Below are 13,609 nucleotides of genomic sequence, written 5' to 3'. Positions count from 1 at the left end.
GCGCAGAAACTGACCAATCGGGATGGCTGAAATGGTTTGCTTTGGGTGCGCAGAGGTTGCATGAAGAAGTGCATTTACTGAAGTCTCTTTCCTGTAGACTTCAGTCTGTAGGTACCCCTCGGAGTCCCTTCTTATGATCACGTCTAAAAAAGGGATATTGCTTTTGTCAGCGCTATAGGTCAATTTAATATTGTACGGATTGTTGTTCTATCGTTCGAAAAAGGTGTTTAGCTCCATCGTGTCACCCCTCCATATGATCAGGATGTCGTCTATGTAACGGGCCCAAAGGAGGACCCGGTCCATCGCGACATCCCGATCATCACCCAATAGGTCCCTCTCCCACAGCCCCAGGAAAAGATTAGCGTATGAGGGCGCACAGGCCGCCCCCATCGCCGTGCCCTGGAGCTGCAGGAAGAAGGACCCATTGAACACGAAAAAATTGTGGGACAATACAAATTCCAAAAGCTGTAATAGAAAGGTCGAAAACTTTGGTGTCAGATTCTCCATTGCTAGGAAATATTTAACAGCTCTCAGGCCATCTGAATGTCTGATGCTGGTATACAGCGACTCTACGTCGCATGTAACCAGCAATGTGTCCTCCTCGATATGAATCCCATCTATTTTTCGTAGGAGGTCCATGGTGTCGCGTGTGTATGATGGTAAATTAATTACCATTTGTTTAAGGTAGTGGTCTACAAACCTACTCACCTTTTCGGTCAGACTTCCTCTCCCCGATATAATAGGTCTTCCTGGAGGTGTCTTTGCATGTTTGTGAATTTTAGGTAGTAAATACAGGGTTGGAGCTACTGGATCGTCTGTCTTCAGGCTATCATAGATCTCACTGTTGATGATCTTGTCCTTCTGTGCCTGTAAAAGTATATTATTCAATTCACTCTTGAATTTTGACATGGGGTTGAACGTTAAACGTTTATAACAATGATTGTTATTTAATTGTCTATAGGCCTCAGCCTCATACATTTCCTGCGGCCAAACAACAATATTGCCACCTTTATCCGATTGCTTAATAACAATGGATTTATCCTTTTTTAGACTATTAATACAGTGTCTTTGGATGTTAGTTAGGTTGTTATTGCTCACCTGTTGATCTAATTTTCTGAATTCATGTGTCACTGTTTTAATAAATTGGTCAACTGCTGGACAGATGTTTAAGCTTGGAAATTTTTTTGATCTTTTTCTTATACATTGTGGGACACAAGTGTCCTCATTGTGTTCTCTTTGTAGTTCCTCCAAGATCTTCACAGCTTCGACCTCTGTTTCCGTATCAAAGATATCCCTCGGGTCCTTCGTATCGAACATGTTTTTAAATACCAGGGACCTCCCAAACAGATGGAGGTCCTTTACTTGAGTTGATTGTTTATGAGGACCAACGAACTCTGATATCAAGTCCAGCGTGACCTAAGATCACATCCTGATGGAAAAACTGTCATGATAACCAGCATATTTAATATATCTAACTTTTTTATCCACAGAACCACAGCTCCATCCCTTTGAAGGTTTTGGCATATTTCAAATAGAACAATTCATTAATTGTTGTCACTAATCCAGCACACTATCCCTTGCACTTTATTCACAATCACTCTCAGCACCTCACTTCCCCCTCCCCCCCCCCCCCATGCACTGGGCACTTTACCACTGTTTTTCATTTTAATAGAATATATTTCTTTCCCTTTTATGTGCCTGTCACTAATATTAATTCTATATCAATTTTATGTGTCTTATATATGAAATGTAATCAATTCACATCAAGGATTGTTTTTTATAACAATGATGTTCCACTTAAATGGTAACAAAATATAATACTGTAAATATTGACACTGTATTTAATTTGTCACTTTATAATATGTATTATCAGATTATAAATATAGAGTACTTGTTACGTTGAAACATTATAATGTATATATAGGCTGTAACCTTTCAATATATACCTACCTGAGACCGTGCTCAGCACTTGCTGCGTTCTATATACGCGATGTGGGATGTGCGCGTGGCCGGCCGATGAGGCCATTGCGTATGCGCGATCATGATGATATTCTATCTTGGCAGTCTATTCTACGGTGACTCCTTTGAGTTGCGCGTGCGCGAGGTCCGTGCGGTCACGTGATGTTGACTCTCGCGATACTAACAACAACATGATTCTATTGGTCCAACTCTTCTTTAAATACCATCTGTGACCGGGAAGACGCCACCCCCAGACGAAGGCTCAGCAGGAGCCGAAACGCGCGTCGGGGCAGCAGTCATCCCCGGACACTTTGCACAACCATCTACCCACACGGTAAGGCCTGTTAATTTTGCTCCACTGGTGAGCCACACACAAGGCATGAGCCTGCTATGTCGTTACTAATGCATATGCACCTTTGTCATTAACTTACCTCAAAACCTCCATACATCAGCCCAACTAATTTGGTTTACTTTTTGGTTAAGTGCTGTGTCCGGGTATGACTGCCTTTTTCTCTGCTGTATTGTCACTCTGTAATCCTGTAATCTTGTAACTTTTTTACAAAATGTCGTATCTTTGCTATATGTTTTTACCATATATTCAATAAAATTTTGTCTTTTTAATGTCAGTAATTTCTTTTGCCTCATATCTTTTCCCCTTTTCCTAAGGGGGACCATAGGTTTTTGTAGATTTCCTCAATATATGTGGCACCTACCTTTTGGTGTAAATATCTGTACAGCCTCTATAACCAAGTATATAGACACTTCTGTACAATTTCTGTTTTCATCTCTTTTGTAGTATATATTATAGCAAACTGATGGGTCACAGTGTATTATCTGTATATGCTGTGATCTAGGGGACATTATATCGACTGTGATCTTTTTAGGGATGGAGTGTAGAGATGTTCTCCAGAGGCCACAGTCACCCAGGTGGCAAATTCTGCCGAGATAATTCTCGACTGGGAGAAGTTTCCATTAAGTTGGAGAAAGATTGGCAGCAATGAGGAGACTACAGAAGGCGGTGCTTAACAGTGAGTGATTTCTGTGCCCGAGTGCAGCACAGATGTGCCGTACATGTAATGCAGTATACAGTATATTGATGTGTGTAGTAGATTAAATTTTGGTCTACAGGTGGTCCCCTACTTAAGAACATTCAACTTAAAAGACGACACCTAGTTACAAATGGACCTCTGGATGGTAAGTTACTGTATTTTAGCCTTAGGCTACAATAAACGGCTGTAACAGTTATCAAAGGTGGCTGAAATTAAGCTTTGTTAATTTTGGTTCTTATGACAATCCAACATTTTTAAAATCCAATTGTCACAGAGACCAAAAAAATACTTGGCTGCGTTTACAATGATAAAATATTCAGTTCCTACTTGCATACAAATTCTACTTAAGAATATACCTGCAGAACCTATCCTGTATGTATGCACCAAAAGAAGAGGGCGGGAGTATAATAATCATATAGACAAAATGTAAAATTTCAAAATTTTATTTGATACAATACCATAAAAAATATATGTAAATGTAAGGATTACAAAGACAAATTATCGTATGGAGAAACCAGAAGACATATCACATAAGAGTATGACTGGCTACAAAGTGGGTGGATATAGAAGCTACCGCAGCGTGTGTGTGCACCTGGTAAGAGACTAATGCCAGAAGGCCCATGAGAACAATACCAGTTATAACATGTCCTCATAGATATACTAATAGTATTGGCAAACACAAGGGATATAAGTGTACTATGGTACTACTAGAGGTGAAGATGTAAATGATCACCAACAAAGGTTAAATACAAAGGTTAGCGGTCTAAGGATAAGGCAGTGGAAAAAGTCGCATAATAAGAGAATCTCTCCCACAAATAGATGCATTAGTCGAACCCATGTATACCTTGTGTCATCTTGCCAGGAGAAGCACAGACACGCCGCGGTCCAAGAACCTCGACGTACGTTTCACCCTGCGGCTTCGTCGAACCTATCCTGTATGTAACCCGGGGACTGCCTGTATATTTATATGTGCAGGATATTATTATTCTGGTAAATATATGCGTGGCCCAGTCATTGTTATCTATGTGTTTGGTATATTAATTGCTGGAATATATTTATGTTTGCTACATTCTTTTCGCATCGCAGGTATTTTTACTGGAGGGACATATTTTTCTATTTTACACTATGTTCATGGCTGGGAGGCCTTATTGTAGATGTTTCCATACCAGTTGCCCTTTATTATTTTTAATTGGAGGAGCATTTCATTTTTCCTGTCAGGATCGTCCCTTATTCGGCCACGTTCGTAAGGCTTGAGGTGCAATCTTTCTTGTCTGCCTCGTCACCAAAATGCCTCGTTCCAGGCCTTTGGCTGGAGTATATTTGTGGGCAGTTAAAGGAAACCTACCACTTGAAGTGGCAGGTTTCTGATGGCAATACTGGGCACCAGCTCAGGGTGAGCTGGTGCCGGAGCTTATTTTAGTTAGTGTTTTAAACCGCGGTATCGCGGTTTAAAACACTTTTTAAACTTTATAGCCGGCGCAGGCAGGTACGCGCTCGGCGCTTACCGTGCGCGCGGCTACATAGGAAGTGAATGAGAGCCGCGCGCATGGTAAGCGCCGAGCGCGTACCTGCCTGCGCCGGCTATAAAGTTTAAAAAGTGTTTTAAACCGCGATACCGCGGTTTAAAACACTAACTAAAATAAGCTCCGGCACCAGCTCACCCTGAGCTGGTTCTCGGTATTGCCATCGGAAACCTGCCACTTCAAGTGGTAGGTTTCCTTTAAGATGGTGGTAAAGGTTTTTTTTGGGGGGGGTTGGGGTGGACGGGGGTTGAAGACGGAGGCTAGCATAGGTGGGTGATGAAGATGGAGGCTAGAATAGGTATATGGGGGTGGTGTGGAGGTAAAGCTGTTCCTCCGTAAACAAGCATTTTTACTGCCCTGTGTATAGAGTAAGTAAAGGTTAAAGTTGCTGCTTAGTTGCGGTATGAAGAAACCTACACAATAATAGTATAGCGATACCTTACTGTTAAAACTTTTTGTAAATAAGAACTGTATACCAAATAGACGGTATAAACATATTCATCGCTCACGTTGTCCTATTTATTTGCCGCTTTAAAATTATTTTCGCAATAGTTCGGCTGCCAGAAAGTAACATGGCGCAGTCTGCAACGAGTAGCTGGAGGAAATTTTTCTTATCGCAGCCTCCAATGAAATACGCAGCCTGTTTGAGCGCCTGGCGTATACTAGTCGGCTATCAAGGGACCGGAAGTCAGCGTTTATTGGTCTAAACTTTTGGACGCGAAATTTGAAGATAGTTGCTTCAGCAGCTGGCGCCATTTAACTGACAAGCCGCAGCCGGAGTGACTGGACGGAAAGCGGCGGGCTAGGAGCGCTGGGTGGCTCGGCAGGAAACTTTTAAGAATAGTGTTTTTATTAAAGCTCTTGTTCCGATGAAGCGTTGAGTGCAGCACAGCCTTGGCACCTGTGATATAAATCTAGGAGGGAAGGTCGGAGAACCAGTAAGTATCTATTACCTAAGGCTCATATCGCTAGCTATGACTGCTGTAATGGATTTCTTTTGTACGGTTATGTTTGGAGACCGTATGTCGGTTCTGCTGTGGTGGCGGAGGGGTCTCGGATGGGAAAGTGCACGGACCATAATAACCAAAATCTTCCCAGTGGAGTGTGTGTAACTATCACACCTCGCCTATGATAAGCCCACCATGGGGGAAGGTTATAGGAAAACTGGCAGCCGCCCGCCAAAATCCCCTGCTGAGCGCTCCACCATTTTGTTAGGGGATGGATAGATACATTTGATGTGTCACAAGGTTCTCTGTGTAAACTAGGGACAAGTCATATTTTCTGATGGCTTAATGTGCACTGCGTTTCCGAGACAAAAGCAAGTTTAGGCGGACTAAATATGGCGCGGATGTGGGAGAGGGGGTGCGGCCTCCTCCAGACCAGTGTGTGTATATACATGTATTAAATCCACATTTCTAAATTACCCTATCAGGCAGAGACATTGGTGTCATGTCTATTCTGGCTCCATAAGGAAAGAACATGTTAGTGTTTCCATGTATGTGTGATACATGAATATCCCCTCACCCTTGTGTATATATGTACATATGTGTATATACATATGTTATTTTCCTTACATGCCTTTTGTGAACGGTGAAATACTTAATTTGCAAAGTAGGCAAACTTTTCCTGTCACAAATGGCTCTATATAAATAAAGGGATCTCAATATATTGCAGACCATTCTAATGTAAGCCTTGTGCAAGATGGCAGAGGACATATCCCACAGTCATTAGAAAATCGCTGTACTGGCATGCATCACATTTTGATTTCTGGAAGTTGATCATAATGTGCATCTTTCTCTAGTACTATCCAATTTAATTATGTATCTAAGATTAACCCCTTAAGGACGCAGGGTTTTTCGGCTCATTTCTCGCTCTCCAACTTCAAAAATCCATAACTTTTTCATTTTTACATGTACAGAGCTGTGTGAGGGCTTATTTTGTGCGTAACAAATTTTACTTTCCCGTGATGCTATTTATTTTAACATGCCGTGTACTGCGAAGCTGAAAAAAAAATCCAAATGTGGAAAAATTGTGGGCTCAGTTTTTACGACTTTCACTCTTCGCTCCAAATAACACGCCTACTTTATTCTTTGGTTCGGTGCGATCGCGGTGATACCAAATTTATATAGGTTTTATTGTATTTTAATACATTTTCAAAAATTAAACGAATGTGTACAAAAAAGAAAAAACAAATTTGCCATCTTGACGCTAATAACTTTTTCATACTTTGGTGCACGGAGATGTGTGAGGGGTCATTTTTTGCAAAATGAGGCGACTTTTTCATTGCTACCATTTTGAGGTCTGTGCGACATTTTGATCATTTTTTATTTCATTTTTTATGTTATGTAAAAAGGTGTGAAAGTCGCATTTCGGACATTTGGGCGCCATTTCCCGCCTCGGAGGTCACCGTCGCCCGTAACGGTTTTTATATTTTGATAGATCGGGCATTTTGGGACGCGGCGATACCTAATATGTTTGTGATTTTTACTGTTTATTATGTTTTATATCCGTTCTAGGGAAAGGGGGGTGATTTGAACTTTTAATATTTTATTAATTTTTTTTATTTTTTTAAACTTTTTTTTATTTTTTTCACTATTTTTTAGACCATCTAGGGTACATTAACCCTAGATGGTCAGATCGCTCCTGCCATATACTGCAATACTACAGTATTGCAATATATGGCATTTTTGCAGGTCATACATTACAATGAGCCACTGGCTCATTGTAACGAACCTGCATAAGCCATGTAGCCTCGTGTCAAAAGAAGACCCGAGGCTACCATGGTAACCGATCGTCGACGCTCTGTATGAAGAGGACTCAGCCCGTGAGCCCTCTTCATACATCCCTTATACCTCTGCGCCGTAGAGCTACGGCGCAGAGCGTTAAGGGGTTAAGGTCCATTTATGCCATGTTTACAATTTAGGGTAGAAACTGTATTCACAATTGTGTTGCAAAACAAGGTCTGAGTACATATGGAATGTTAAGTTTCTTTAATAAACTGCGGGGGTTGGTTGTAAAATTGATGAAATGCCAAAAAAACCTTAGCCTGTCATCTGCCCCCCCCCCCCCATATGTCCCCATAGACAATTGGGAGCAACGTGGAGCAAACGTGGTAATGGAGTGGTGTCTCGCCCCTCAGGAAACTGCCATGTATCGGAGCTAAAACGGCAATAAAACGGAGTAAAATTGTAAAGTTATGGGTCAGCAATTATCTTGTGTAAACATCAAAAGGGGATGAAATTTTGAGAACTTTCTTTCATGGGCAAACCCTTTTAAAGTGGTAGGAGACTATATAAACTCGCCTTATTTAAAATTATTTATAATCGAAAAATACAAAGACGTCGCTATAGAGAACATTAACCACGTCATTGGATACCACATCTTATCTTCACAGAGCATCTCCATGCTGTAAACCATATTATTATATTTTGCTTCTTGAGCTCAGGCAGATCCTGTAATCATGGGCAAAAAAGAATTACCATAAGAAAATAAAAAATAGGTTGGACAATGGCTAAATTTTATCTGGTTTTAACCATGTAAAAGAGAAACTGGTAGCATGTTCATTTTAATCTTAGTACTTAGGATGGCAATTTGCACACATTTATATGGTTTTGTGATTCAACTTCTTTTTTTTTTCCTTTACAGGTCTGTTACTGAACTTTCACAAAACTGCAAGATGAAGTGTGGCTTTAAAACTCCTACCAAGTTGTCACCATCAAAGATATTACCTGATGCAAGCCCAACCAAGTTTGATCATGAACCTGGAAAAGGACAAGAACCCTCCCCAAAAAAGGAGTACTTGGACACAAGCATAGAACGTTTGTCTCCTAGCCGAGCAGATTCATTTGCAGGAGACAGACCTGTATATAACAAGGAAAATCTTCTGCGTAGGCTAAGTGCCGTTGAAACAAATAACTTGGATTGTAGCCCTCTTCAGGACAGTGGGTATTCATCAGTTCTGCTTAATGACTCTCAGAGCCAAGATGAGGATTTTAGCACAAGCATTACATCTACTGCTTTGTTTGAGACCCCTAAGCAGCAAGCCTTGGAGGAAAAAATTGTGCCAGTCCATCCAAGAACTCTCTCCCTACCGGTGCTCCGCTTTGAGGAGGTTGTGTGTTCTACTTTAAAAAAAGGTGGCAAAAGAAGTCCAAAAGTTGACTGGGGCACTGTAGAAGAAGTAGTTTCCCGTGAGACCTTTGGCCTTAATAACCTTATAGGTAAAAAAATGGGACTGGAAAAAATGGATGTTCTTGGGGAGCTTTTCCAGAGGGATTTCAAGCATCTTCTCAGCAAAATCTTGAGACATCTGAGTGCAATTGATTTAATCAAGTAAGTTATTTCTCTTTTCCTGGCAATAGTAACTGTATTGTACAATTACAATAAACTCAATGCAGCAAACACATCCATGTATTTTAGATGAAGAGTAAGGAATAAGTAGCTGCCTCTTTCCCATGAGAAGCATAGTGTCTTGCATGTTGAAATTCTTTGAGATCTTTTTTTCTAAACTGCATGTCTACGTTCATTTGATTTTAGTGTCATCAGTGTGAGTACAACATGGAGGAAGATATTGCAAAGGGACAACTGGGCTTATAATGTTTACAGACGGTGTCGTAAAGAAATTTGTGTGAGTATTCTATGTAATTACAGGCGGTCCCCTACTTAAGAACACTCGACTTACATACAACCCATAGTTACAAACGGACCTCTGGATATTGATCATTTATTTTACTTTAGTCTTAAGCTACAATAAACAGATATCACAGGCATCTGTAATGAAGCTTTATTGTTACTCCTGGTTCTTATGACAATCCAACATTTTTAAAATCCAATTGTCACAGAGACCAAAAAATTTCTGTCTGGGATTACAATGATAAAATATACAGTTCCGACTTACATACAAACTCAACTTAAGAACAAACTTACAGACCCTATCTTGTATGTAACCCGGGGACTGCCTGTATATATTTATAATACTTTATAAAGCAATCCAATCTCTTCAGATTTTGATATGAAGTGCTCTAGATCTCAAATCAATGAGAAGTAGAAAGTTTCATAGGCTAAAGTTTTAATGGTTATCAAACAATAGCTGGCATCTAACACTGACATTATTATCAGGTTGGTCAGGCCTCTAATGCTCTAAACTTATTCAGGTCCTCATCTGTGGTCTGACAAGGCTCCTCCTGTCGCCGTACACCCCCAAATCAGGTGTGAACTGAGACTTGCTAATATTTACTTATTATGGAATATCATGAAGCCATCAATATTTTTAATGCTTAGATGCTTTCAATGCTATATATCATGAAAGGATATCTACCACCAGAATGAAAGACTGTAAGCCAATGAGCCTGAGGGGCTCCATTCTCCATAACACCTATGGAGTCTGGAGCCCCTCGGGCTCATTTGCATACAATCCTTCATCCTGGTGGTAGATGCCCTTTAACCTCGATATTGTATATATTCTGACTTTATAAATGCAGAATTTAAACAAAAACCTTGTGCACTTTTTTTTTTTTTTTACAGGAGAGAGAGTCAAGAAAGATGGAACTTACAGCTACTCGAGAATCTTCATTGTTCCGGATACCACTGTCCTCAGTTCAGAAAGTGGCCAGTGCTGCTTGCTGTGTTTCCAAAAAAAAAAGCACTAAAAAGAATAAGCCATCTTCCTCGTTCAGTCGTTATTCAGAGTTTAAAGAGGTAAGTGTGCTGGAATAAATTAACCTCAAACCCTAGAAATTTTAATTCGGTGAATGTATATTATAATGGAAGAAATTACAGATTTCACTTATTTTATCAGGCAGGGGAGAGGACATACCGTATATACTCGAGAATAAGCCGACCCGAGTATAAGCAGAGACCCCTAATTTTACCATCAAAAACTAAGAAAACCTATTGACTCGAGTATAAGCCGATGTAGGGAAATGCATTGGTCACAGACCCCCCCAGTATGTAGCCAGCCTGCCCCCCAGTATGTAGCCAGCCAAAAATTAATAAACTTATATACTCACCCTCCGGTGGCCCCGACGTCCGCGCGGGTCCTCTTCTGGCTTCCGCGGCCGTCTTCTTGCTTATCTAACTTTGTGCCGGGTGCCGCCATTGCTCTCCCGCGGACGGCGCCTAGTATGACTCGCCGCTGCATACTAGGCGCCACCTGGAAGCAAAACAATGGCGGCGCCCGGCACGAAGTTAGAGAAGCAAGAAGATGGCCGCGGAAGCCAGAAGAGGACCCACGCGGACATCGGGTGAGTATGTAGGGTGAGAATATATATACTTAAAAAATATTTAAAAAATAATAAACTTACATAAAGTATTGACTCGTGTATAAGCCGAGGGGACGTTTTTCAGCACATTTTTTGTGCTGAAAAACTCGGCTTATACACGAGTATATACGGTAATAGCAAAGTATGTGGAGAAAGAGCAAGATTATGAAGTCTTCATAAGAATTAGCTTTACCTAACCACAGTTCTAGATAGTGGTTAGGTAAACTCTGTTCCACGGATAGGTGTGGAAACTGCATCTTGCCATTTATGGCCTTTCACATCAATATGCCGTAAATCTGTATCTTGAGTAGCAAAATGTGTTCTCTGAACGCTCATTGTTTCCATTAAAACAATATTTTTGTTTCTTTGATAGGTTGGAAAGACCTTAACAAATGACCAAAGCCTTAAAGTTTGCAGAGACTGTGGTTCCCCTGCAAAGTATGACTCCTACCAACGCAGAGCAATTTGTACCAGGGAAAGTTGCCAACTAGATGTTTGCACACTTTGTAATTGTCAGTATCATTTTTCCAAAGATTGTGTGACCAACAAAGCTCAAAATCACCGATGGCTATCGGAACCGCTACCAGGAAGTAAAAAGAGCAAACAGAATTTACGAAGGCTTTAACTTTTAGGAAAATTGACTTTTAGAAACGCAAAAGCAAACTTTTTTTTTTTTTTATTGCAAACAGAAAATATGATTTTATCCAAGATGTAAGAAGGGCACTGAAAGTTTAATGTTAAAAGCTACTGTGTTCTATAGTCTTGTGCGTAGTCTTACAGGGAAGCAATCAACTGCAGGCAGTGTGTGTTAGCAACTCTGTTGAATTATGCCTTTGTGTCTAGTGTTAAGAGCAACAGGGCTATGAAAAATGCATTTTATTTTCAGGATTGTAACTGAAAGTATAGCACTTGTGTTAGATCTCTTTGCTGTACACTACAGACTGCACCCCAGTATCTGAGGGCCTGTCCATCAGAATGTGCAATATCCACTGAGTTTAAAAATGCATTTGTCATCATTCTGAATCATTTCAGTACTCTCATACAATGTTGGGGTTCATTCGCGTGGCCGCATATACGTGCCCATAGATGGTGGTATGGTGCCACATGTGTGGCACCGTTCCACGCAGCACACCACGATAAAGATAGAACATGTTCTATATTTTCAATGGTGTGCGGCCATGCACCGTTGTTTCCTATGGACGGCCGAGGGGCCACCTACTCCTCCCCAGCACACGACTGGCATACTGCGTGTGAATGCACCCTTATTTTGCAATACCTGTCTCCCTGTTAGCAGTGTGACAAGTCCTGGGGGAAGATAAGCAGCAGTAGCCTGTTTCTGTCTCCTCATGTATTTTTCTAATCCATGCCATCCCCCTCCCCTGCCTGCTCGATGCATATGATCGGAAGATGAAAGAGGTGGTGGCAGAGGAGACTTATGCTGCTGCAGCTGCCCATCACCACCAGGCTGTCCACACTGTTAGCAGGGATCCAGGTAATTTTGAAATGATTCAGAATGGTTACATTTACATTTAAAATGAGCATAGGCTATTGGAACCTGTCACAAACTAAATATTACATTTTAGGTGACTGGTTTGCTTTAAGCTATTAAGCATGCAGAATCCCTCCTACATACAGAAGTTTGACAAGACCAATTTTGGTCAATTTTCAATACCCCTGCTGAAAAGGAACTTAGGACAGTGTTGAGCAGCACTGTTTGTCCTCTTCTTTCAGCCAGTTATCTTTGCCAAGAGTAGCGTGGGTAAGATCTATGGGTTCAAGAAGCTGACTGCTACTGCTAGATAATAATTTCTACAAACATTTTTGGGTTATATGCATGTGTCACTTATGAATTTGCCGCTTTTGTTAATTCGTTGACATAGCACCACAGTAGAATAAGAAAAAAAAAATGGAAAGGTACTGTACTACTTTAGTTTTTTTATTTGATCTTAAGCTCTAGTAATGCAGTATTTTATTGCAAAAAAGAAAAATGTAAATTTTTATTTTCAGGTGTCTGCCCTTTATAAACTTATGTGATGGTTTGCTTTACATGATAGCTTTTTATGAATTGAAGTCAACTTTGTATATATCTGTAAATATTTGTCATGTTTTCATATGTATATATTTACTTGTGCAGTTTTATTTTTTTAATTTGCACTGGGCCAAATAAATTATTACAAATTTATCTGAGCTTAATGTATTCCTTAAAAACCATAAAGCCTGTTGATTAAAAAATGATAATCTCGAATATCACATGTTATAGACATGACCGCGAAAAATTTTTTGGGTGTCTTGCCTGTAATGTTTCCATGAAATGGCAGCGAGAGGCATTCAATCAAACTTCTTTTATTATAACATGTGTAGTCAAACCATTACTTATCCTAGTTTCCAGCAAGCCACACCGTAACTTCCTGTCCCATGATCTCTCTTCATAATCCCTTTTGGATGTAGTAGTAAGTCACTGTACGCAGTAAAAAGAGCACTATATGGGTTGCTATAAACAATAAAATGAAACAAAAGTGGTGTCTACAGATAAAAAAACTTTAATGTAATAAAAATTATAAATATAAAAACAGAATAAAATATTCTTGTATATTCTCAATAAGTACTATTAACGCGTATCGGGTGTTTAACACCCTTTCTCAAAATACAGACAATATAAACTAGCCAGTACGTTACGAGTACTGGTACATACCAAAACACTGAAGTATGCCGGGATTGGTTTGATGCTTGCCATATTAGCGGGAAACGGGGACCGGAAATGAGCTTCGGCACGAACCAGATCGAAGGGTCCGGTGTTTCCGGTGCACGCATGCGCATT

The 13,609-nt window shown here is 40.4% G+C and overlaps 1 protein-coding gene across 1 annotated transcript; it reads left to right on the top strand.

The window, feature by feature from the left end:
* Positions 1 to 5,195: 5,195 nt before the first annotated feature.
* On the top strand, positions 5,196 to 12,973 carry FBXO5 (F-box protein 5). Its single transcript, XM_072140968.1, has 5 exons — positions 5,196 to 5,469; positions 8,177 to 8,863; positions 9,068 to 9,158; positions 10,055 to 10,228; positions 11,165 to 12,973. The coding sequence occupies exons 2-5, from the start codon at positions 8,208 to 8,210 to the stop codon at positions 11,414 to 11,416; spliced, it is 1,173 nt and encodes a 390-aa protein (XP_071997069.1). The 5' UTR covers positions 5,196 to 5,469; positions 8,177 to 8,207; the 3' UTR covers positions 11,417 to 12,973.
* Positions 12,974 to 13,609: the final 636 nt, after the last annotated feature.

The sequence above is a fragment of the Engystomops pustulosus genome, chromosome 3 (genome assembly GCF_040894005.1).
Source record: "Engystomops pustulosus chromosome 3, aEngPut4.maternal, whole genome shotgun sequence".
Lineage (NCBI taxonomy): Eukaryota > Metazoa > Chordata > Amphibia > Anura > Leptodactylidae > Engystomops > Engystomops pustulosus.
This window is presented reverse-complemented; position numbering and strand designations above follow the sequence as displayed.